This window comes from Myotis brandtii, unplaced genomic scaffold (genome assembly GCF_000412655.1).
Source record: "Myotis brandtii unplaced genomic scaffold, ASM41265v1 scaffold1003, whole genome shotgun sequence".
NCBI lineage: Eukaryota > Metazoa > Chordata > Mammalia > Chiroptera > Vespertilionidae > Myotis > Myotis brandtii.
Window position 1 is genome coordinate 648,491 of NW_005353340.1, and position 26,206 is coordinate 674,696.

The window sequence follows — 26,206 nt, forward strand, 5'->3', positions numbered from 1 at the left end:
ATATGGAGCGTCTGGCCGTGGTCCTATCGGCCATCTGAGTTCCAAGAGGAGAGCTGAGCAGTGCTCGGAGTGCTGGTACCTCCCCCTCCTTGAGGGATGCCCGTGGGCTGCCAGGGCCCAGCACGGGCAGGTGGGGAGGCCGGGGTGCACAGACCTTGCATCCAGATGGGGTGGGTAGACTTAGCTGCCAACATGACATGATTTGAGGGACTTTAAGAGCCCCTTGGATAGGTTGAATGGTGGCCCCCATTGTGGTCCTGCAGGAGCAGCGAGCTGAAGCAGCCTCGGCCTGCAGCCAGCGGGGAAGGGCTGCGGAGCCAGACCTCACCAGGAGAGGAGATGGCCCACCGCGGCCCTGCCAAGTACACTGGGATTCAGTGCCTGTCCCTGGGCCTGAGGCCTGGGGGCGGGCAGCAAAGCCAGCCGCTCCATTCCTGCCCCACCGGCCCCTCAGCCCTTTCTGAACATACTCACCGGCTTTGGGAAAAGCAGCATTGCAAAAACAGTGTTTTGGACCAAAACCCATACTTGTTGAACTCATCGAAACCCTGTATGGCCTTCTAACCCTCGTGTGACGGGCACCACCGCCCTCCGCATCCCCCCAGGTGCCGCAGGCCTCCCGGCAGAGGCCCACACACAGGCGCAGCAGAGCCCTCCCTGAGAGCTGTGGGGACCAGAGCCAACGCCACCCCGGGCACCACAACCTCCGAACCGCTCCAGGACGTAGGCTCTGTCGTGAGCCCCTTTTACAGATGAGGAGACTGAGGTTAAATACTAAGGGGCAGAGCTGGACCTCAAACCAGGCAGAGGCCTGGCCTTCACCACTGAGTCCCCGTCTCAAAAGAGGACACAGTACCCCCCTCCCGTGGGCCTCCTGCAGGTGCGGCCTGGGACTGAGGCTGCCTCCACCCTAGAAGGCTCGCCTCACGGCTCCCTGGGGCTGCATTCGAGCTGCCTCCTCAGAGCTCCTGGTTATGCTGCTTCAGAGCCCCCGCCTCCGTCTTCACAGACGGCCTCAGGGCAGGTGCACCGCCAATGCTGCAAGACCTGTCTGTCTCCCCCCACACCCCTGAGACTGCAGGCTCCCAAGGGAGCCAGTCCCTAGCTGTCTCATTCACTGCTCTGTCCCCAGCACCCAGCACAGTGGGTCAGTCCCAGGGAAGTGTTTGTGGAAGAGGGGGAAGGCGGCAGGGAGGGGGCCTGGCCCCAGGGCCCCCTGGTGGGATCGGCCTTCAGGAGGCAGCCTGGACATCACAGCCACGGCCACGGCCACGGCATAGCTGCCGCTGGTCATCCCGCCCCCTTTCTCGGGACAGGCTTCCTGGGCCAGGCCAGGCACGTCTCTCCCCTCACGAACCTGTGGGCCCTGTCTCTTCCTTCAAGCAGGCGCATCCTTACCAGACCCACTGCTGCCTTCATCACCACCCTGGCCGCCCTAAGGGGTGGGCATTGCTCAGCCCCGGTCTCTGGGTAAGGACTGAGGTCCCCGTCACTGCCAGGTTCGCACAGTGGGGACCAGGACCGTGGCCTTTCCCTTAGTGTCACAGGAGGAGAAGAGGCAGCGGTCACTTCCTGCCTCTTTTTGACCAATGGGCCACACAGCCTGCAGCAGATACCGACACAAACCACAAGCTCCACGTCTAAGGGAATGCTGAGAGCCGGCCCGTAGCCGGCATCCCTGGCGGACTTTCCAGCCACAGCCAGAAACACAGAATCGCCCTGGGTCAGTCCCCAGGCCTGAGTTTGACCAATGGGCCACACAACCTGCAGCAGATACCAACACAAACCACAAGCTCCACATCTAAGGGAATGCTAAGAGCCGGCCCATAGCCGGCACCCCTGGCGGGCCTCAGCCTGCAGCCTTTCCAGCCACAGCCCGAAACACAGAATCGCCCTGGGTCAGTCCCCAGGCCTGACTATTCCACTCCTAGTGGCTCTCACACAGGGAGCCACACTGACGGGCACAGCCCCACAGGGCGCTGCAGGTGCTGCTGGGAACAGTGCCAGAGCAACAGCCCAGGCCGCGCCCCCCCCCCCATGGGGGGTGACTGGGAAGGAAGCTGCCTTCCCTCCACATCTCCCCCCACTGGGCAGCGCACATGTGGAGACACCAAACTATGAAGAAAGTGAGCCCACTTGGCAGTAGAAATACTGGAGATGTTCTCCTCTGTGTCTGTGTAGAATTACCATGGGGGGTGACTGGGAAGGAAGCTGCCTTCCTTCCATATCTCCCCGCACTGGGGAGCGCACATGTGGAGACACCGAACTATGAAGAAAGTGAGCCCACTTGGCAGTAGGAATACTGGAGATGTTCTCCTCTGTGTCTGTGTAGAATTTTTCTCATTTTCCTACAATGAATGTGAACTTCTTTTAATTTCAGAAACATGGCTTTAATTTTAAGTGAATGTTAAAAAGAAGGAAGACTGGAGTTAGATGTCGTCCGCACATATGAGAAGGGGCTGCCGAGGGCTGGGAGCCGGAGCTCTGAGATTGGTGCGTGCTGAGGTCACAGGGGGCTTCCTGGGGCGTGGGCTGTGGGGGACCTGGGTGGCCGCTGTCTTCAGGCTCCACCCTGGGCATCCGGCCCCAGTCAGGCCGCCAAGGAGGGGCCGCTCAGCTTGTCTGAGGCTGACTCTTGCTCCAATGTAAGCATCAAAGGGGGAGTGACATGGTCTGAGACTCAATGACTGTGTCACCTGCAGGATCAAGTGCCACCTGGACAAGACAGGGGCTCCCTTCCCTGGTCCACAGCCTGCCCCGCTAGGTCACACACCACAGAAGCCACCAATAACCGCACTACTGGCCTGCAGAACCCAGATTCCGGGGCAAGAAACTCGCTCACAGAACTGCGGCTGCGGGAAAGAGGAGCCCGGGCATACCATCTAGCTCGCCCCCCCACACTGCACAGACGGGGAAACTGAGGACCAGAGGAACCCAAGGACTCTGGGAAACTGGTTAAAACTGTCAGCGCTAAACAGACAACACGGTATGATGAGGTCATAGAAAAAGGAAATCCTATCGCCTGTTGCAACATGGATGAACTTCAAGAACACTGTGCTGAGTGAACTAAGCCAGGCTGAAAATGTCAAATTCTGTGTGATTCCACTTCCAGGCACTGCCGAGAATAGGCGGGTCATAGAGACAGGAAGTAGAGACGGCTGCGGGGAGGGGGCGGGGACTAGAGGGGCAGTGGGAGCTCTGGTCTGATGGGGAGGGTCTCGGTTTGGGAAGATGACAAAGGTCTGGAGATGGAGGCTGGTGATGGTTGCACAGCAATAGGAATGTACTTAACGCTTTTGAACTGTACACGTAGAACTGGTTAAGATGGTAAACTTCATCTTATATGTATTTTACCACAATTAAAACTAAAACTAAATAAAATAAATTCTTAAACCTGAACCAAAAGAGAGTACACGTCAAGGTTATCAGAAAGAGGAGCGCCCAAGGCTGTGAAGACCCCTTTATGGCTCCTCCATGGGTGAAGACCTTGAATGTCCTTCACCCCAACAGACCGCCTCAGCTCCAGGGGCTGACACCCTCCACCTGGCCTACCTGTGCGGCTTTGCCTAAGGGAGCATCACCGATTTACACACATCCCTGGAGCCCAGCCTCTGTCCCAAGACTCCGCACCGACTGCTGGGTAGGCGTTTCTACAGCAGGGCAGCAGACCCACGCAGGCCAACCAAATTCCTTGCCTACAGCCCCTCACAGGTGCCCTCTTCCCTCATCTACACCCCAAATCTGACCAGTAGCTCAAGTGCCCACACAGGGGCCGGTGCTCACAGGTGAACAGTCACATGGCAGAATGCTGAAAATGAGCCGTGGGAGTCACCTGCCCTTCGCCCTGCCCTTCCCTGGGTGAGAACACAGGTGTGCAGATCAGAATGTAGACGGCAAGACCGAGGGAGGCCGTCTGCACAACAGACAAGACCAAAGGCAAACAAGGAGACAACTCGAATGCAATGATATTTATCAAGGAAGCTGTGAAGTCTGTGATCTCTGCCAACAACCCAACTGTACAGGGGAGCGTGGCTCAGCAGGAGAGCATGTGGTCAATATGCCTTCGCAGTGAGCTCATTGTGACACTATATGGCTGTGGGTTGCCTTAACAGAGGCAGAACCTATAGAAAAAAAAGGAGGATAAAGTCCTTCTCCCCTATGTCATAGTCAGACCATCAGTCTAGAGAGTGGGAGGGGAGAGGGAAGAAGGGAGGAAGAGAGATGAGATGTGAAAGAAGTGGGACAATTTAGCTGAGTGACCCCGGGCACAGTGGATATGAGGTAACTGCTTCCAACTCTAGGTGTGGAGGGTGGAATAGAAGCAAAGACGGAAGTGAGAGTAAGAGGGTTTCTTTTCTTTGCCATCAGCATGCCATGCATGCGAAGCAGGCTCTCTGGGGGTGATGGTTCTGGTCATGATACCCCGAAGGCCCCCTGACAGATGTTGTAGAGAAACTGTGCACAGTATGGGCTACAGCAGAAGTGAGAGTAAGAGGGTTTCCTTTCTTTGCCATCAGCATGCCATGCATGCGAAGCGGGCTCTCTGGGAGAGATGGTTCTGGTCATGATTCCCCGAGGGCCCCTGGCAGATGTTGTAGAGAAACTGTGCACAGTATGGGCTACAGTGGACAAGTTCTTAAATCTCTTTCAACAACAAAAAAATGAGTTTTACAATGCGATGTGAATTACAAAGCTGAATTTTCTTCAACTTTAACTCATGTTTTCAGAATTTCAGTGATTACAATCACATATAAAGTGTCCAACAACCAGAATCTCTATTAATTCCTGTAACCATTTCTTAACAAAGAAAAAAATTATTTCCACAAATAAGATCTTTACAAAACTAACTCTTGTTTTCTCCATAATTTCACAGTACCAACAACATGTCGCTTGATTGAGGAGACTGCCACAAACTAGAGAGCAATGTGGTAAAACTAACTCTTGTTTTCTCCATAATTTCACGGTACCAACATGTCGCCTGATTGAGGAGACTGCCACAAACTAGAGAGCAATGTGGCTGCCAATGGCAGACATACTGATGGGCAACATTGAGCAAATAGACAATGTTTATTGACATTGTTATACAACAGCCAAGAAGCTCAAAATGCACAGTAACCCGGGCCCATTCAGTAGAAGGCAAGCAAGCAGTGCCCTGAAGGACGGCCTGAGGCCACGGCTGGCCACAGCAGGAGCCTCACAGAGGCGACGTTTGGAGGGGCCCTGATTCCACCCGCCGCAGCTGTCAGCGATGGGCACAGAGTCAGCCCAAAGAGGGGCTCGGGCTCTCTTTTATTACATCAGGGAGGTGACGAAGACACTTTAGAACAGTGGTTCTCAACCTTCCTAGTGCCGCGACCCTTTAATCCAGTTCCTCATGTTGTGGTGACCCCCAATTTCATTGTTACAAATTGAACATAATTAAAGCATAGTGATTAATCACAAGAACAATATGTAATTATATATGTGTTTTCCGATGGTCTTAGGCGACCCCTGTGAAAGGGTCGTTCAACCCCCAAAGGGGTCGCGACCCACAGGTTGAGAACCGCTGCTTTAGAAACTGTTGACTCCAAAACCAAGTCGCCCTAATCAAAGCCTATAGACATGCCGAATGGGGCCCAAGAGCTGAGGCGGAAGGAACAGGTGTGAACTTTGGCTGCTGGCCCCACCGCTAACAGTCCTGGGCTGCTCTCCATCTGTCCCAGCCTGGCTTCCTCACCTGAGAGAAATTCTGCAAAGCACCGGTACTAAGTCCTCCAACAGTTATTATTTCCATAACCCATGCAAAGTAAAGGGCAAGTCTAAGTCACAATTCACAGTGTGTTCCAATTACCAATTCGTTTCCACAATCAGCTGAAGAACTCAGATGTTCTGAGCGTCCTCTTCCCGCCCCCGAGGACCCCCAGGCTGAGCCGTGAGACCTGCCTCAAGGCGAAACCGGACTGAGCGTGTCCCCAGCACCGCGCCTCCCGGGGTGCCAGCACAGCCCCCACCTGCTCCCCGGCTCCACGGGTCCTGGGTGAGCCCGTCCTGTCTGACCCAAAAGGAGAATAACTTACTCGGCCAACAGACTCTTGAGGGGTAAGCCAAACAAACTCTAAGTTCCACCTTTTAGTTACTAGATTTCCAGATTGCGGGCTGTAGTATGTTGTTGCTGCTGCTGTTGTTGTTTTAAGCAATAAAAAAGCTATAATCATGGATGAACTAAAATTTAAATTAGCTACAAAGAAAATTCCCAGGGTGGCACATGGCAACAAGAGTAACCTGACAGCCAAGCAGTAGTCACAGATAAAGGGCACACTGAAGCTATGATGTTACATTCTAGGAGGATATTTAGTGCCATGAAAAAAATAATAATAAAATGTTAAGTTTAAAAAGCAGGTTCAGGAAGAGTAAGTTAATATGACCCCCTTTGGGTACATGTATACATGTGTATATACATACATACCTATGAATACATAATACACATACACATAGTATATATGGGTATACATATATGTATGGCCATGTACCATATCCATAGGGGATCATAGGTGTATTTGTACATATATAAATTTATTTAGAAATAGAAAATATTTATAAATTTCAACTTTTTAATTTAAATTTTAGAATTTCCAAATAAGTTATAAAATACATAAATTTATTAGAGATAAATGGGAAGAAAACAAATGTACCCATACCAAATATTCCACGTGGTTGGTTCTGAGTACTAGGTTATGGATGATATTTATACTTTCCTTTGTTTTATTGTATTTTCCACTCTTTCTAAACTAACCAGGTATTACCCTCATTTAAATGGTGTCCTTTCTGCGACTGGTGGTCCCATCTCCTTTCCTTCGGATGATGGGACAGACGCACTCCCAAGGAGGCCGCAGGGCCTTTGGACGGTCTGAGCCTCCATGCCTGGAGTGGCCTCTGCCATATTACCCTCATTTAAGTGGTGTCCTTTCTGCGACTGGTGGTCTGTCTCCTTTCCTTCGGATGATGGGACAGACGCGCTCCCGAGGAGGCCGCAGGGCCTGCGGACGGTCTGAGCCTCCATGCCTGGAGTGGCCTCTGCCTCCGCTAGGGTTGTTGGCGGGGTCACCATGCAAAATCCACCAGCAACATCCGGCCCCCTTCCCATTCTGTGGGTTCAAAGCCAGTGAGTCCATTTGCCTGGGATGCAACCAGCCCACAGCTGGTGGCGCCTCCAAAGGCCACACCTCCTTCCAGCCCCCGCCACCTGCCCTCACCGAGGTCCTGAGAGCCACTGGCCACTGCCTGCAGCCTGAGCGCTGTTTTGTTTGGAGAACACAATACCTCCTGGACACTAAATTAAAACATACAATTAGATTTCCATTAAGCTACAGCAAATCCTGCTGAATTGATCCAATCAGCCTACATTCCTCTATGACATCATGCTTTAAAGGCTTGGCCTGAACATAAATACTTAATGTAATAAATACAGTCTGAAATATTTGATCTCCTTGGCAGTTTAATTGATCTACTACAGAGACTGACAGAAAAAAATTAAGTTAGTTCTGTCTCGTCTCTGCCGATGGCACGTCCTCATCGCAGGGGCCCGGGGGCTGCCGGCCTGGTCACGGCGGGTCCCGCACCCTGGCTTCCAGCTGAGCGTCCAGGCTAAGGGGACAGAACTGAGCAAGGAAGCAGGTGCGTGGGCTTACGGGATGTGTACCACAGATTCTGCAGCTCACGTTTTTACTTTATAGTAAAACAAACAAACAAATAAACATTTGGTGAGTGATAATACCGGTTATTTATAGCCCACAAGGAGCATTTGAATGGGAATGTTGGTACAACAGCCTACAGTATTTAAGCATAGATTTTTAGATGCTGTGGCTAAGTGTGCTCGCCAATAATCAAACCACAACAAGGTCAAATTCACACCCAGACGGCTTCTACCGTGGAACCCCTGAAGCACTGCTGTCTCTGTTGGATGCTTTTATTGCCCTTTTTCCAGGAGTTTATTTTGTGCCCACCTCACCTCCCAAACTTGCTGTAAGTGCCCTTTGCCCATCCTCACCCTACACTCCTGATCCCAAAACTAACACGTCCTGCTTGGTGCAGAGTAAACACTAGAAAGCGAGGGAGAGCTATCTTTCCTGACCAAGTTGGAATATTTTACTTCCTCAAAGGGCCCTTTCCCAGGTTCTAAGCTTCCCCAATACCCCACGGTAAGGAAAATTGTAGTCCTTACAAAGTTACCCAGTCTGCTTACCACCAAAACTCCCTGGTTAATTTGGCAGGTTAGTCTGGTGACTTGAGCTAAGCCCCGCCCTGTCTCTATTCCAGGTGTCACTCCACCCACTATCCCCCACCTGCTCATGTGCCCAGCAAACTCCTTGACAGGAGTGGGCTCACCAGCCATTCCCTTCTCTGTGATAGTCTCGGGGCCAGCGCCAGGCTCCCATTTCAGCTTGGATGTCTCCGAAGGGCAAACAGACAATGACTCAGATCCAAGGACGCGGGCACAGCCCCAGGAGCAGCAGGGACATGCGTCCCAGGCAGGGCAGCGCCAGGTAGCACTGCCCACTCCTTCCAGCAGCAGCCAGACTCTGGATGGGCAGGCGGCTTCTCCCGCCCCTGGGCACAGGCCAGAGCCTCCACTCAGCTCCCTGCACTCCAGGCCCCATTGATTAACAGGAAGGGCAAACCCATCAGCACCCATAGGAAATGGCTTCTGGAAAGTGAGCTGCAGTTTTCAAAGCCAGAGAATGACAGCAGGTGCCTGTAAAAGGAACAGAATCAATACAGGGTGAGGGGGCTACAGGGCGGGACACCGGGGGCCCTGACTTGTCCTACCTCTGACCGACACACAGTGTGACCTGGGAAGTCTTGTTCCCTTCTCCGGGCCTCAGTGACCCCCACTGGATCCAGGAAAAGCAGGGGTTACTCATCGAGGAGATTCCTTAAGGCTCTTCAGTCTCCACCCAAGTCCTCCTGACATCAGCCAGGCTGGGAGGGGCTAGGGCTGACCCAGCTGCTTTCCTTGTAAACCTGAGCCTGAACAGGTCCCTAGTGAGCTCTGGGCCTCGCCACAGTCCTCCCTACATCGCCAGCACCTACTGGACCCTAGGGTGTGCCAGGCCCATACACACTCCACTGACCACAGGCACTTCCGGGAAGGTCATCATGATCCTCATGTCACAGACAAGGAGACTGGGTCTGCCTGAAGTTGAACCTATAGCAAGAAGAAGGCTTGGGCCGTGGCTGGTCTGACTCCAGAGCCTGGGCCGACCTGAGACCACGCCATGCTCCTCTCCCAGGACCATGGCTCCATCCAACCTTCCTCAACCTACCAGCCCTGCCAGCCTCATGCCTTTGCTCATGCTCTTCTCTCTGCCCAGAGTGCCGTGCCCACTGGACAAGGCCTGCACTTCCTTGAAGCCCAACTCAAGCACCTCCATGGGAAAGCCTTCCTCATTCACACAGAGAAAGCGTTCCTCCTCCCCTGGGCTCCCCCGCAGCCTGCGTGTGCTCCTTGGCCTCTACGAGAGCAGGTGACTGTGCCACATGACATGGAATTCTTTGTTGATCTATTTGTCTCTCCACGCCCATCCCCAGCCTGCAAGCCCCTTACGGTAGGGTTGTGTCTCATTTACTACCAGATGCTCAGCCTCTGGTTCAGAGTCTGGCAAAGTGGGGTTCTCAGTGGGCGCCCGGAAGAACAGGAGGTCCCAGTAGTTCTGGGGTCCAGGGCCAGGGTGCTAGACTTAGAGTCTCCTAAGTGAGGCCAGTCTCCCAGGCCACAGCAGCATGACCTTCCTTCCTTCTTTCCCCAAATCCCACCACCTTTTACTCTGTACCAAACTCTGTGTTAGGGGCAGAGGTGAGTCAGACATTGCCAGTTCCCTGAAAGTACTTTAGAGTCAGGATTGGGAGGTAAGGTAGGTTCAACCACATGTACTAGATTCATGTCATGAAGCCAGAGTATCCTTAATACGTGTGCCAGTTAGTCTCCAAAGAGGGCCTTCCATGGACCATCTCCCAGTATTCACACCCATGTGCAGTCCCCTCCACTTGAGTCTGGGCTGATTCTGTGATCGATTTAATCAACAAAATGCAGGAGAAGCAGCACAGGTCTGAGTGTGAGCCTTAAGGAGGCCTGGCACCTCCTGCTCTTACACTCTGGGAGCCCAGACACCATCTAACCCCTCCCCATAGGCCTGTCATGTGGGGAGAGAGGGCTCCCAGCCTCCCAGCATCCCTGCCAAGGCACCAGACACAGAAGCAATTCCATCTCGTAGGTACCAGCCCCAGCCGCCATCTGACTGCACCTCCACCTTCATGAGACCCCGGGCAAAGCAGCAGCACAACTGTCCGGCCAAACACAGTCAGTCCTCGTGTCAGGAGAGATAACAAGCCAGCTGGGCAGGTCTGCCGCTGCTTCACATTACGTTTTAGGGTAAAGGAAAGCAATACCGAAACCTGGAATGGAGACTTTTAAAATATATATATATCACAATTTCCTCATGACCACAGATGCAAAAACCTTAAACAAAATATTAGCCAACCAAAATCCAACTAGCTATGAAAATGGTAACTTGTCACATCTAATTAGGTTTATTCCAAGAATTCACAGCTGGTTTAACATGTAAAAAATTAATCCATGTAATTTACTGTATTAATATATTGAGAAAGAAAACCCACGTGACCCTCTCAACAGCAGCAGAAAAGAATTTGATGAAATTCAACATCCATTCATATTCACGATTTTTTAAAAAAATAATAACTAAACAAAGACTTTTAGAAGACTCGGGCAAGAAGAAAATATCTTCGGTTGATACCAGGTATCTAAGAAAATTAACACAATTGCGAAACCCTGAGAATTCTCCCAGGAGATCAAGAAGAAGGCAAGAGTTGGTCACAAAGACCACATACTGTATGATTCCATTCATGCGAAATGTCCACAATCTATAGAGACACACAGACTGTGCTGCCTGGTCAGGGAGGGACTGCTAGCAGCACGGGGAAATGAAAATGTTCTAGAGCTGATCGGAGTGACCATTCGGACGAATTGTATGTTATGTGAATTATATCTCAATAAGATTGTTATAAAACATGGAATAAAGCCAAGATGACTGTGACCACCACTGTCATTCAACACTGTCCTAGAAGTTCCGGCAAGGAAAACAACTGGGAAGGGAACACTTTGTCTTTAGAGAAATTCGATCTTGTACTTAGAATATCATAAAGAATCTATAACTAACCCTAATTATATAGACAAATCTCCCAAACATGTGCTGACCCAAAGAGGCCAGACATGAAATATACATACTGTATATTGTATGTATATTATATACATACTAGAGGCCCGATGCACAAAAAATTCGTGCAAGAGTAGGCCTTCCTTCCCCCAGCTGCCGGCAGGCACCCGGGACCCTGCTGGCTTCCCTTGGGCTGGCCCCGGCTTCGTCAGGAAGGACATCTGGAATGACGTCTGGAAGACATCTGGTCTAATTAGTGTATTACCCTTTTATTGTTATAGATTACATATGTAATATGTCAAGACTAAACAATAGTGTTTCAGAAAGCCTGCTGAGGAGGTTGGCAAAGCGCTATTACCATAAAAGTCAGCAAAAGGTTTTATTTAGGGGAAGGAAGGTGAGATGAGTAGAAAGGGGTGCAGGGACTCAGGGGTTTCGGGGTACAGGCAAAGTCCCCGAGGGTGGTTACATAGGTGCTTAAGATCATTCATTCACTAAGCCTTCCTTAATCATTAATCGTGTTCTATGAAATGTTTCTAATGATTATTATATTTCACAACACAACAATTTTTACAAATTGCGTTTTTTACAAAATCACAACACGAAGGGAATGTGATTAAAGAGGAATGGGAGTGTGGAGTGCTTTCAGGGCTCAGCAGAGGCTAGCCGTGGAGGGTGAATGCTGATTGGCCAGTAAAGCCCTTGCAGTCTCAGAACCCAGACAGGCTACCCAACGTCACAAAGGGAGGGCATGTTCTTGGCTAACGAAGAGGCCTTGCTCTCAGGAAGGCCATGGCCAGACCCTGTCCACACACATCCCTCAGTCCCTCAGCCTCCAAGGCCTGGAAGGCCGAGCTCAGCCATGTAGGGCAGGTGTGGCCAGAACGCCAAGTGCCTCCAGGCTCCTCCCAGCCCAGCCCTCATTTGGGACAGCTGGAGCCGCCTTCCCTGCCCAGGAGGGGGAGGGCGAGAGGAGGAGGAGGGGTCAGGCCTTAGTCCCTTGCTCTGCTGCTGCTGTTACCTCAGGCCTAACTCCAGGGAGCCACACCAGGGACTGGGTGCCCCCACATGCCCGACTGGCCCAGCAGGCTGCCACCGCCTCCTGCCTGCTCTGCTTCGGGAAAGTCCGCGGCGAGGCCTCCGCCCAGCTCCAGAGAGGGGCTGTGACTCTGCATCTGAGCGCGGACTGAGCTTTGAGAGCTCTCCCCTAGCAGCGCAATTAGTGTCCACCCACCTCACACCCAGCTCTCTGAATCCCAGGTTCAAGGCGCTGGACTAAGTGCACAGGGAGCGGGCCTCGCTGCCTGTGGCTCTCCCGCCCCCACACACCGCCATCCTGTGGCCAGCGCTTCCCCTGAACAAACCCCAGCACCTCCCCTGGCCATTAATAACCTCCTCTGCATGAATGAATGGTGAACACAAGGCTGACCAGTAAGTCAGCCAGGGAAATTCTTTGCGTTGCTGAGGCTTTTTGTCTGGACCCCATTATTGTCATGCAAACCCTCCCGGCTTGGGGCAGGTCCCGCTGCCTTTTACGTGAGTCTCCGTGGCACACCCATCACGGAGCACACTAGCTGCACCCTGGCCAGGCGAGTCCTCCCATCCATCCCGAGTGCACAGCCCTGGAAAGCCAGGGAGAGGATGGTGCCTGGCCAGGAGTCCCACCGGGGGGGGAACGCCCACCACTGCCAAACGTTGGAACAATGGGGCTTAAGAAAAAGGTGGGAGTCTGCTGCAATGAGGTTCAGAGAAACGGGCGGCGTTTGGGAGAAGCAGACATGTCAGCAGGTTCTGTGAAGGTGAGTGGGAGCGGAGGAAGCTGGCTGCGTGCTCAGGGAGCACCGCGCGGTGCCACACCTGCCCTAGGTGTTCTCACTCCTGCTCCTCGCTCAGCCTCGGAGTCCAGGCCCCTGACGATCAAAAGGGGAAGCAGAGGTGGAGGAGCCAGTACCTTACGCAGGCGTACGTGGCTAGAGAATGAAGGAGGAGTCACACAGGAGGCCACCCAGTCCTTGCCTGACCACCGCTGGTGGGCCGCCTGATGATGAAAGGGTAATTGAAGGACGAAGCCCCCACAAATGCCTGGCTTTCTGTTGCCCCGCTCTGTCCCAGTAGGCGGATTCCTGGCCTGACGTAGCAGCTGCCCACTTCCTGACGGGGCAGCCTGATGCCCATCTGGGAGCCTGTGCAGCAGAGCATGGAGGCTAGTCTGCCACCCCCCACCCCCCACCATGGGGGCACACTCTGCTTGACCAGCCACCCCAGAAGGGCCATGGCCTCCTGTTCATCAAGAGTGCCAACCCCACCACCTGCCCTTCTCTGTTGCCCCAGCAGCCTGCTGACCTATGCAGACACCTCCGTTGGCACACAGGCGGCCACACCCGGCACGGAGACTGCGCACTGCCTCACAGACAGAGCACAGCCCCGCACGCAGTCCAGTGCCGGGCCACGTCTCTGCCTTTGCCCGCCGGCTTGAGGCGGAGCCGCCAAGTGGAGCTGTGGCATGTGCTGGGCATTTCTAAGCTGGGCGGATTGTCCAAGTACAGGGCGATTCCCAGGCCCATCTTGGTTTCCCCAGCTCTCCAGATGCTGCCAAACCTCAGGCCCCTGCTCTCAACAGGTATCTTCAAGGAATCAAAATCAGTCTCTCTAATTTGTAAGAAACCATGATCCGGAGTTCCTCGCTGCTGACTGCTCAGTCTGTGCGAGAGCTCAGCAAAGTGGCTGCTGCCTTCACCTTTTCTGGGCCGCTTTCCCCCGAGACCTAAACACTAGAAGGCAGAGCCCAGTCCCTGGCACGCTCTGGGCCGAGGTCAGGAGCTGAGATGACAGGGCCCAGCCTGCCCGCCCGCCCCCCCCCCTTGCGGGGGAGGCAGGGCTTGGCTTCACCATGCAGCAGCTCCAGAGGCCGGGGGCCCCAGGCAGCAGCAGCACTGAGCCGCCCTGCCTGCTCAGGAGCTGACAGCCAGTATTCCAAAGGCACCCCTCTTTCCAGAGCCCATTCAAGGCCACATAATTTCTAGGCAAGTGAATTTGAGTTCCCATAAAACGCTACAGGACCCAGCGGCCTCACGGTCACTGCTCACAGCACCTCTGAGCACTGCACCTGGGTGACGCCCAGCTGCCCGCAGACACTCCCGGAGGCTCTCAGCACGTCCTGGGCAGGGACCTCACATCTGTCACACAGTGCCCAGAGCCTAAACGCCAGATCCCCGCTCTGAGCCCTTCAACTTGTAACCACACAGAATGCTCCCCAGGCCAAGTCCTCGAGCCTGGGCTGAGACAGGCCTGCAGCCTCAGGGAGCAGCACCCAGAACGAGGTGAGGCCAGGCCTGGAGGCCTTCCCAGGACAGTTGCTATCTTCAGTCCAAGACTAGGTGGCCCACTAGGACCACTCAGCCCGAGGAAGGAGACTGCACTGGTTTGATTCTGGGAGCTGAAAATCACTTTGATGTCTTTCTTCTGTCATTTGCAAGCCTCTTGGGCCTGGAGCAGCAGATTGGAATCTCGGCTGGGAGGGCTGTGGTGCTCAGCTCACACTGGCCCCGGCCCCTGGAGGGAGCCTCAGAGCTGTGGGCTCAGAGCTTCCTAACTTGCTGGGGAGAAGGGGGGTGGGGTCCCATGCCCCTTCGGCAGCGCCCAGCAGGGGCGAGGACGAATGGCCGGTGTGGGGGAATGTCCTGTGGAGTAGCCCAGACCACAGAGGGAGACTGGCTGAATAAGGGGCCTGTGAGCAAGTAGCGTTGCTCCCTGAGCCTCAGCTTCCCGTTTGTAAAGGAGCGATGGGCTTGGAGCCCAGAAGGGTGCCTTCTCCCACCATCTGCAGGGAGGTCCTCCGGCTGCGAGGGCCGCCCCCTCGATGCCCAGCAACTCCTGGGATGCTCAGGCCCAGAGACGGAGAGCCTGGTTCAGCCACCTGAGGGGACAGTTAAGGGGAGGGAGGCTGGTTACACCCAGAGACCCCTGGCACTGAGCCAGGCCCTAGAAACTTGGGGTTGGTGGTCTCTTGGGCCCCATTTGGGCTACAAACTTAATTTCTGTAGTTTGGGGGAAGGTCAGAAAGCCATCCTGGCCCCAGCCCCTCTTACCCATGCTCCCCAAAACCACTGAGCAGTAACCGCAGGGATGCTTCAAACCTGACTGGCAGGTACACACATCTCCCCAAGGCCGAGGTGGAGGCTGGGTCCCCAGGCTCATCTCCAGGGCCTGCCGGCGGCCGGGCCTGATGCGGGCTGTGCTGAGCAGCAGCCCCGAGGCAGCCCCGGGACTCCCAGCTCCGAGCAGCCCTTCCGGAGGCCACCCGGGGTCGGCCTTGCCGAATGCAGCACCAACCAGCAGCAGCCATGCTCCCAGAGCCACCTGTGCCCCCGGGCCCTCGCTGATGGTCCTCACAGCACCCCCGACGAAGGCAGAACTGAACACAGACCACACGGCCGGACGAGCACAGAAGCCATTTGCAGTAGATGCTCGCTTTCCTCCCTCCCCACAGGGCTTAGCTGCCAAAGGCCAGGCCGCTGCTCAGGGAGCCACCTGGAGTGGCCACATGCTGGGAGGGTCAGGACAGGCCAGGCAGGGACATCGCTGGGGGCAGGCCCAGGAGGAGTGAGGTGGAGCTACCTATGCGGGAGGACATGCAGGAGAAGGAAGCAGAAAGCAGAGAGGGGTGTGGGCGGGAGAAATCCCCTCAGAACAGCGACCGCAGGCCGGTCCGACCCAGGGTGTGCACGTTTGGCCCCAAAGACTTGGAGGCAACATGTGAAAGATGGAAATGCTCTAATAAAACTCCAGACTTCCGGCTGACACCCACGTCCCACTGGCAACCTCCCTCGGGCCTGACTCCGCCTCTGTGGCGCCCTGTCAGCCCTGTGTCCTGTGGATGTGTCCCAGGGACGCACTTGGGGGGCTCTATGTGGCCTCCCAGTACCAGTCACAGTCGCTGCAGGAAGCGCTAGGGGGTGCGAGGCCCGAGCTGGTGGCGCTGAGCCTCAGCCCCTTGTGCCCAGCTCCCTGGACCGCCCAGAAGTGGCTCCAGGCTTTGAGGCTCCACCTCCGACAGTGGAAAGTCCAAGCCCAGGAGCGTGGCATTCAGGCCTTTGAGCTCAGGCACCTCCCATCCCTGGACACTCTCCCATGGGCACCCACCATACCAGTCATTCTCCAGAAAAGCCTGGTTTTCCGCCCCAACACACCTCCCTCCCACCGGCATCTTTGCACATGCTGTTCCCTATCCCAGAATGCCTTCCTCTCCCTTCAGGACACTCCAGGGAGGCTCCATCACGCCCTCCTACCTCCCCCAGAGTCTAACAAAGAACCAGCTGGGGACACCTGGGCGGGAGGGGGGGCTGTCCCACCCCGATAACCAGGAAGCAACCCCACCTCCCAGACCCCTGTGACAGGCGAGGCCTCGGGGGAACACTAACATGGACCCCCACCCTCTCTGGGCCCAGCCCTGCTCCTGGCGCACAGCAGCCTGACCCACTGCAGGAGGAGGAGGCTTGGGGCCCACTCATCCAGCAGGGGGTGTCCAGAAATCCCCGAGGGACAGCCCACAAGGGTTCCTCTCTCTGGATCTGACAGAACATCCCAAGTGGCTTCCATCCTCAGACAACAGCAGCCACTGATAAGACAGCAAATCTGACAGTGAGAGCCTCAGCCAGCTGGAGTTCCTGGGGCAGCAGGTGGCAGGCTCCACGGACGGATGGATGGACGGACGGATGGACGCAGAGGGCCTGTAAGCTGGGATGATTGTCCCTCCCAGGCCCCGCCTAGGATGTGACCAGGAGAATCCATGAGCACAGAGCACTCACTTTGAAACAAGCGCCCCTCAGACAAGCCCCATGAGACACAGTGATCCTGAGACAGCCACCTAGTCCCAGGCCCCGTGGCACACAAAGGAGATGGCGTGTGGAAACAGACCCTGCCGTGACTGACAGGAGAGCGGGAGCTGGACCAGCCCAGGCTCGAGCATGAGCTCGGGAGAAAGCCGGTGGGTCCACCGTCACCAGGCTCCCAGCCAGCAGAGCCACACTCACCTTTCAGGGACGCAACATGGGACAGGGCCTGGGCGTACGTGGCCGTGTTCAGCAGGGTCCCCGGCAGGCAGGAGGGAAAGAAAGGTCCTGTGGGAGCCACAGTTCGCCCCAGGCTGGCAGAGAAAGAACATCAATGAGCTCCCAGCCCCGTGCGCCCAACAGCCCGCAGGCCCAGGGGTCCCGCCAGCCTCACCTCTGCTGGGCCTCCAGGGCCTCCTTCTTGCTCCGGGCCTGGTCCCCCGGGGGTGGGGAATTGGCATTTCTCACCGGCGGTGACGTCACCTCTGCCATGGACTCCTTGGCTCCTGGCTCCTGGTCGGAGGACCCTCTCTCTGTTTTCCTCCATTTCGCCCTTCGGTTCTGGAACCAAACCTAAATCCCCGATGGAAAGGCACACTCAGCGGAGGCAGAAGGTCAGGCACGAGCCCAGCGCCTGACCGCCGTGCCCAGCACCCCGGGCCCACCTGCGGCAGCAGGCGTGCGAGGCGCACTCCCCTCGCCTCAAGATCATCGGCCAAAGCAGCGCCCCTGAACTGCAGCCGCAGACCTACAACGGCCAGAAGGTCAGTGCAGAGGGCATGACGAGCATCCCTCAAAGAGTGTGAAATCACAGAAAGGATCCAAATGCTGTGCCCAGCGTAAAGGTGAGGTGTTGTTTTGTGGAAATTCCGAATGTATGTGAGTATGTACATTTATTTGACGTGAAATTATCTCCTGGAGGGGTGGGTTCTCATGAAGCCATTTTAAAGCACGGCCTGGGGTTTTCTCGTCAAATATACCCACTGGCACTTCCAGCAGGTTGCCCTGAGCACCTGCGTGTCTGGCCTCACACGTGTGATGATCCCTGAAATCGCCTCTTGTACATCATGACAAGTGCGTGAGCAGCGGCCCAGTGCACCCACTGGACACGCTGACTCCGGAGTCCCTTCTGGTTTGGAACTCTGAGCCCGGCATCTTGTCCAGAGTCCACCGCAGTCTATGAGGGAGGCAGTCCCACCACCTCCACCTCACAGATGAGAACACTAAGCACAGAGGTCCGCTAGCTTGCTCAAGGTCATTCAGGGGGTAAGCGGCAGATCCGCAACTCGAAACCCAGTGGCGTGGCCAGGGGCCACGATCCAGATCGGGGTAATAATAGTGGCCACCCCAGCGTTACAGGAGACAACAGATGCACAAAACACTGGGCTCGGTACCTGGCACAGAGCAATCCAGCACTGGGTCAGCATTAGCTGGTGTTACCATCTCTGCCGTCCTCAGGCTGGGAGGCAGCGAATAATGATTCGCCTGCTCTAAGGACCTCCTTAGAGGCGGGTGTGGAATCCTTGAAGCCTTGGAAACCAAGGCTGCATGCGGACGAGCACAGAAGCCATTTGCAGTAGATGCTCGCTTTCCTCCCTCCCCACAGGGCTTAGCTGCCAAAGGCCAGGCCGCTGCTCAGGGAGCCACCTGGAGTGGCCACATGCTGGGAGGGTCAGGACAGGCCAGGCAGGGACATCGCTGGGGGCAGGCCCAGGAGGAGTGAGGTGGAGCTACCTATGTGGGAGGACATGCAGGAGAAGGAAGCAGAAAGCAGAGAGGGGTGTGGGCGGGAGAAATCCCCTCAGAACAGCGACCGCAGGCCGGTCCGACCCAGGGTGTGCACGTTTGGCCCCAAAGACTTGGAGGCAACATGTGAAAGATGGAAATGCTCTAATAAAACTCCAGACTTCCGGCTGACACCCACGTCCCACTGGCAACCTCCCTCGGGCCTGACTCCGCCTCTGTGGCGCCCTGTCAGCCCTGTGTCCTGTGGATGTGTCCCAGGGACGCACTTGGGGGGCTCTATGTGGCCTCCCAGTACCAGTCACAGTCGCTGCAGGAAGCGCTAGGGGGTGCGAGGCCCGAGCTGGTGGCGCTGAGCCTCAGCCCCTTGTGCCCAGCTCCCTGGACCGCCCAGAAGTGGCTCCAGGCTTTGAGGCTCCACCTCCGACAGTGGAAAGTCCAAGCCCAGGAGCGTGGCATTCAGGCCTTTGAGCTCAGGCACCTCCCATCCCTGGACACTCTCCCATGGGCACCCACCATACCAGTCATTCTCCAGAAAAGCCTGGTTTTCCGCCCCAACACACCTCCCTCCCACCGGCATCTTTGCACATGCTGTTCCCTATCCCAGAATGCCTTCCTCTCCCTTCAGGACACTCCAGGGAGGCTCCATCACGCCCTCCTACCTCCCCCAGAGTCTAACAAAGAACCAGCTGGGGACACCTGGGCGGGAGGGGGGGCTGTCCCACCCCGATAACCAGGAAGCAACCCCACCTCCCAGACCCCTGTGACAGGCGAGGCCTCGGGGGAACACTAACATGGACCCCCACCCTCTCTGGGCCCAGCCCTGCTCCTGGCGCACAGCAGCCTGACCCACTGCAGGAGGAGGAGGCTTGGGGCCCACTCATCCAGCAGGGGGTGTCCAGAAATCCCCGAGGGACAGCCCACAAGGGTTCCTCTCTCTGGATCTGACAGAACATCCCAAGTGGCTTCCATCCTCAGACAACAGCAGCCACTGATAAGACAGCAAATCTGACAGTGAGAGCCTCAGCCAGCTGGAGTTCCTGGGGCAGCAGGTGGCAGGCTCCACGGACGGATGGATGGACGGACGGATGGACGCAGAGGGCCTGTAAGCTGGGATGATTGTCCCTCCCAGGCCCCGCCTAGGATGTGACCAGGAGAATCCATGAGCACAGAGCACTCACTTTGAAACAAGCGCCCCTCAGACAAGCCCCATGAGACACAGTGATCCTGAGACAGCCACCTAGTCCCAGGCTCCGTGGCACACAAACGAGATGGCGTGTGGAAACAGACCCTGCCGTGACTGACAGGAGAGCGGGAGCTGGACCAGCCCAGGCGCCAGCATGAGCTCGGGAGAAAGCCGGTGGGTCCACCGTCGCCAGGCTCCCAGCCAGCAGAGCCACACTCACCTTTCAGGGACGCAACATGGGACAGGGCCTGGGCGTACGTGGCCGTGTTCAGCAGGGTCCCCGGCAGGCAGGAGGGAAAGAAAGGTCCTGTGGGAGCCACAGTTCGCCCCAGGCTGGCAGAGAAAGAACATCAATGAGCTCCCAGCCCCGTGCGCCCAACAGCCCGCAGGCCCAGGGGTCCCGCCAGCCTCACCTCTGCTGGGCCTCCAGGGCCTCCTTCTTGCTCCGGGCCTGGTCCCCCGGGGGTGGGGAATTGGCATTTCTCACCGGCGGTGACGTCACCTCTGCCATGGACTCCTTGGCTCCTGGCTCCTGGTCGGAGGACCCTCTCTCTGTTTTCCTCCATTTCGCCCTTCGGTTCTGGAACCAAACCTAAATCCCCGATGGAAAGGCACACTCAGCGGAGGCAGAAGGTCAGGCACGAGCCCAGCGCCTGACCGCCGTGCCCAGCACCCCGGGCCCACCTGCGGCAGCAGGCGTGCGAGGCGCACTCCCCTCGCCTCAAGATCATCGGCCAAAGCAGCGCCCCTGAACTGCAGCCGCAGACCTACAACGGCCAGAAGGTCAGTGCAGAGGGCATGACGAGCATCCCTCAAAGAGTGTGAAATCACAGAAAGGATCCAAATGCTGTGCCCAGCGTAAAGGTGAGGTGTTGTTTTGTGGAAATTCCGAATGTATGTGAGTATGTACATTTATTTGACGTGAAATTATCTCCTGGAGGGGTGGGTTCTCATGAAGCCATTTTAAAGCACGGCCTGGGGTTTTCTCGTCAAATATACCCACTGGCACTTCCAGCAGGTTGCCCTGAGCACCTGCGTGTCTGGCCTCACACGTGTGATGATCCCTGAAATCGCCTCTTGCACATCATGACAAGTGCGTGAGCAGCGGCCCAGTGCACCCACTGGACACGCTGACTCCGGAGTCCCTTCTGGTTTGGAACTCTGAGCCCGGCATCTTGTCCAGAGTCCACCGCAGTCTATGAGGGAGGCAGTCCCACCGCCTCCACCTCACAGATGAGAACACTAAGCACAGAGGTCCGCTAGCTTGCTCAAGGTCATTCAGGGGGTAAGCGGCAGATCCGCAACTCGAAACCCAGTGGCGTGGCCAGGGGCCACGATCCAGATCGGGGTAATAATAGTGGCCACCCCAGCGTTACAGGAGACAACAGATGCACAAAACACTGGGCTCGGTACCTGGTGCAGAGCGACCCAGCACTGGGTCAGCATTAGCTGGTGTTACCATCTCTGCCGTCCTCAGGCTGGGAGGCAGCGAATAATGATTCGCCTGCTCTAAGGACCTCCTTAGAGGCGGGTGTGGAATCCTTGAAGCCTTGGAAACCAAGGCTGCATGTGCAGGAGCGCCTCATGGCAGCGGGCAGCCCCGGCCAACGTGTTCCCAGAGGTCAGTGAAACCCTGCTGCTCTTTCCTCCTCCCTGCAAATCCTCTGTCCCTTCTCCTAGGAGACAATTCCTGGCTTAAAAAACAAGGCTTGGTAGACCTCCCTCCTATTCCCAGGGCATCCTCTCCCCCTGCCGGCAGCCTGGCCCTGGGTCCCGAGGCTGAGCCCTGCCAGCCCACTCCGCCTCTGAATTTCATCCTCCTTTATCGGTCTTGCTTTCTCTCTTTTTAAATCTAGTTGGCTTTTAATTGCACATATCAGCAACCGTTGAATAATGATTTTATCTATATTCTAAATTTAGGGCAGTTAAATGCAAAGCAAAATGCAGACACTTTCTTGGGTCTTAATTGAATGAAGGTCACAGCTATGACAACATTTAATTGAGCTATTTTTCATTATCATATTTTAATGACTTTGCACTGACAGTTCGCCTGCTTCTGAGGAAAGAGCATGATGGAGTCGTTTATTTCCCTATTTAGTTATTGTTTGACAACATCAGCTTCGATTAAGACCCTGCTTTATAGAACATTAATCATATTTGAATGAGCAAGCAGTGTAAATGTAAACACATCTCCCTTCCCGCCGCCGAGGCCCGGAGCCCGTGTCCCCACTCGGAGCTCAGAAACAAATGCTTCCCAGCCATTGTCTGTTTGCATAATAGCCAACAACAGCCTCAACAACAATTCCCAGCATTAATTGTCACCACCCCTATCTCACCCTTGCACCTTTCAGGGAGAAGTTATGATCTTCCACTTCTGAATGCTCAATAATTGTGTCATTTATCTCAATTTGCAGTGCGGTCTTTAGGCAGCTATTGGCAAGCTGGCATTAGAAAAAGAAAGGAGACACTGCATCCTGGCCAAAGGAGATTTTCATTTCCAAATAATAATCAGTTTAATTTGCCCACATATGACCAATGATTCATGTTCAGATTTAATCATCAGGATCACATAATCTGATTATAGGGGAAATAATTTGTTTACAACCCCCAATTTACTGCTCAGAATTCCATTATCTCTCTTCAGCCATTGGTTTTTAAGAGATACTAACATGACCCAGGGGAACCGAAAGCAAACTATTATATTTCCTACAATTAGATCTTTGCATAGTCTTAACCCCAAGCCCCTACATAAAAAAAGAACAAAAACAGCATGGAGGAAACCCCATAAATAAAATGAATATATAATTGTGCTCAAAGACTAGCTGGCCTGGAGAGGCAGCGCTGTGAGCGTGCCCCCCTGTGCGCGGGCACATCTGCTGGGCTCGGCGGGTCTGTGCACTTAAACGTGACCGCCGTGTGGCTTCTAAAAAGAAAGCCTGCTTTGAGCCGGTCACTGCAGGCCACGCTCGTCTCTCAGCAGCCCTTCGCTGCCGCCCTCTAAAGATTTTTAAATTGCACACGTTCTTCGGATTCACTTCCCTAAAAGAGTCCGCGTGCCGGGGAAAAGTTGGCCATAATGCAATTTCTGGAAAGCAGATCCTAACCCTGTTCCCATCTGAAAACACAGTTCTCTGCAATTGACCGGCCTTCGCCCAGAGTGGTCAGAGCTGCTTTGAGAATAGCATCTCAGCTCTTTTTTTTTTTTCCAAAGCAAGGAAATGGATGTGCATTGATGTAATTTAGTACCTTAGAGACGCGGACAAATTAGTGTAGAACATTATCACTAGTTAATTATGAATGACCGATTAATCAACCTAATCTAATATTCCACATTATGTTGATGTTATTAAAGTGCATCATGAAAATGACAGATAGTCTTCATTTGCTTTCTTTGGCCAAATGTGCACTCTGCAGTCATGATGTCAAAAAAAAAGTTTGCCAGTTTTAATATTAGGGAGTTAAATAATTGAACAGAAGGCTCACCTGCACTCTGGCTTCCGTGAGGTTTATTTTCATGGCCAGCTCTTCTCTGGTGAATACATCGGGGTAGTGCGTCTGGGCGAAAACTGCCTCCAGAGCTTCCAGCTGGTAAAAGGAAGGACTATTTACTGATGAGAGGTTGTGGCTAGGTGAGAGGAAGCAGAGCATAGTTCACATTTGCTAACCGTGGTGAGGAAGCTGTTTCACAGATCAAATCGGCAAGGAAGAGGGGGAAAGAGCTGTTTGAAGAGATCCCACAGAATTAAAATTTCAACCACTGATAACTTAGGAGCTAAGTCTTGCTCACAACCTCAATGCTCCCCCAAGAAGTAGAAGTAAGAAGAGAAGTGCGAGTATTTATATGCGTTTGCATTTCAATATGTTCAGAAGAATCAAAACGGGAGGGTGGCCTTGTGACTGAGAGCAATCCGCCCAGCCTCCACTCCGGGTGTAGGAGCAGAACCACCTGCAGCTGCTCCCGGCCAGTCCCAGGGAAACGGCCGGTGAGGGGGTGAGCACTTCCTGGCTCCAGTTTGCTCCAGAAGTTGAGCAGGTCTAAGAGCAGGGCCAGGGCCGGGCAACACAATATCAGGGTTGCAACTGTAGCCCTTCCATTTAGGGCAACAATACCTTCTACAGATCCACCAACTTCTTAGGTTCCAGCCTTCTCATCTACCGACCCAAGGACAAGAATGTCCTTCCTGCCTTCTCAAGGTTCAAATGACATTGCTGATGTTAAAATGCTCCCCAAACTATCAGCCCCGGGCGAATGGGTGCAATCAGTACTGCCTCTTCACTTTATCTGGGATCATAATCTAAGTCCTCTGCCCTCTCCCGGAAACAGGTTCCTTGACACATAAGTTGTTTGAGAAAACAGAAGGATCCAGTTAACATGATCAGTTGGCCTTACTCTAAAGGACAAAGGAGAGCAGCTGAGACTCTGATTTTTCCGCAGGCAGGAGACAGCTACCTTGCGGAAGACACCATCATTACCTGCTGAAGCGTGAAGGTTGTCCGGTTCCGGCGCTGTTTTCTGCGCAGGAACCCATCGTCAAAATCTCCGGGAGGGTGGTTGCCAAAGGGCGCAGTGCCTGCTGGGAGCAAAGGGATCAGCTTGAGCAGGTGGCCCCAGTCTTCACACCAGCCACTGGCTACACAGGCTCATTCAAAGGCATCACCCGTCCCCTCCGGACAGAGCTCTGACTGCCCCAAAGTGTCTTTCTCTGCTCCTCTTATTAAACCCCTTCTTTTCCACTCTCTTGTGCTCTGTCTCTCCCAATAACTTATGACTTTAGCCCCAACTATGCCTATTTCATAGGGCGGGAGGCGACCTTACTTCCCAAGACAGCCAAGTTCTCCTGTCGAGAAATTCGGGTCTCAAGCAAGGGCCACTGGCTTGAGGTAGAGGCTTCATCCACCTCCCAGCTCCCAGCTCCCAGCTCCCAGCTGCACTCTGTCCAATGCACCTCACTCCCTGCCTCAGAGCCTTGCATAGAAGCTGCTGCTTCCCTTTGCTCACCTGTTAGTCTACTTGCCTGTATTTCTACAAACAACAAGGGTTAAAGGCTGGGGATGGAGAAGGAAAGGAAAACACCAAGAGCTTTTCACAGCACTTTTCTCCTAGAACTTCAGGACACGACGAGGTAAGAAGTTTACAGATGAATATTAATTATCGTTGGTCACAGCTCATCAGCACTGTAGCGGATCTGTTATATAGATGTCAGTACCAAGAATCTGCCCCAGTAGTGGCTGTCCCGAATTCCAAGCAGACTTACACAGGGCCACGCTCAGAGGGCACCCACCATCTCACCGGGCTCAGAAAGGGCCCGCTGCTTCTGCTTCCCTAAAAAGAAGGGCATCTTTCCACTGTCCTCCCAGCAGCCTCCAAAGCGCCTATAAAGCCGGAACAGACTTTAGCCCCAAATGTGCATTCAGATCATTTTCCAAATGTGCACCATTTACTTGACAGTCCACAATGGCTCCTTAGGAAAACAAATGAGCAAGTTCCCATTAGCCAGTGAATGCTGTACCTGCCATGGGCTCTGGGCTCAGAATCGCTGCGCGTCCGGCATTAGCAGCCGGTGAGCCACAATGCCCGGACATCCCTCAGAAGGACCTCAGTCCCAAAGAGGCAAGATCCTTTAGGCTTTAAAAAACTCCATCTACTAAAGGGAGCCCCTCCTACTTATTATTCCACTCTCCAGGGCCACATTTTTTGCCATAATACCCCACTCCCTGCTGAAACCTTCTCCCCACTTCTTGTCCAAACTGCATTCTTCTTCAAAACCTTAGTCACAAATATTTCGCTCCAGTTCATTAGAAGCTTAAAAGAGCAGCCTCGCGGCAGTCGAACTCCCGGTACTCTGCGGAATAGCACACTGCTTCCTGTGGAACAAGGGCCTCGCTGGTGAGGGTGGGACGGCCTCTGAGGGTCTCCATCATGATCGGCCTCGGTCTCCTGATTCGCTCCCGCTGGTCCCCACTGGCTCACCTCGGGCGCACATAATACCTTAATGAAACACTGCGAGTCCAACTGAATCTTACAAAAGGCTGACGCCTCATCAAATTAATAAGAACAAAGATTGACAACCCAATAGAAAAGAGGAAATATGAGAAGAGCTTTTTACTTAAAAATAAGTAGAATGGTCAATAATTTTATGAAAAATGTTAAATCTTGTTGACAATTTAACAAAACAGAGCCATTAACTATTATTTCCACCGTGTTTTTTGGCAAAAAACATCAGGGGTATCGTGAT

At 54.3% G+C, this 26,206-nt stretch overlaps 1 protein-coding gene across 1 annotated transcript in view; it reads right to left on the reverse strand.

Moving 5' to 3' along the window:
• Positions 1–25,892, reverse strand: part of DRGX (dorsal root ganglia homeobox) — a 29,390-nt gene extending 3,498 nt beyond the window's left edge. Inside the window, exons 1-5 of the mRNA XM_005853205.2 lie at positions 25,793–25,892; positions 24,444–24,541; positions 23,454–23,555; positions 20,384–20,562; positions 20,191–20,303 (exon numbers count right to left, since the gene is read on the reverse strand). Coding sequence (XP_005853267.1) covers positions 20,191–20,303; positions 20,384–20,562; positions 23,454–23,555; positions 24,444–24,541; positions 25,793–25,892 — 592 coding nt within the window. The remainder of the gene's footprint in view (positions 1–20,190; positions 20,304–20,383; positions 20,563–23,453; positions 23,556–24,443; positions 24,542–25,792) is intronic.
• Between the last annotated feature and the right edge of the window lie 314 nt (positions 25,893–26,206).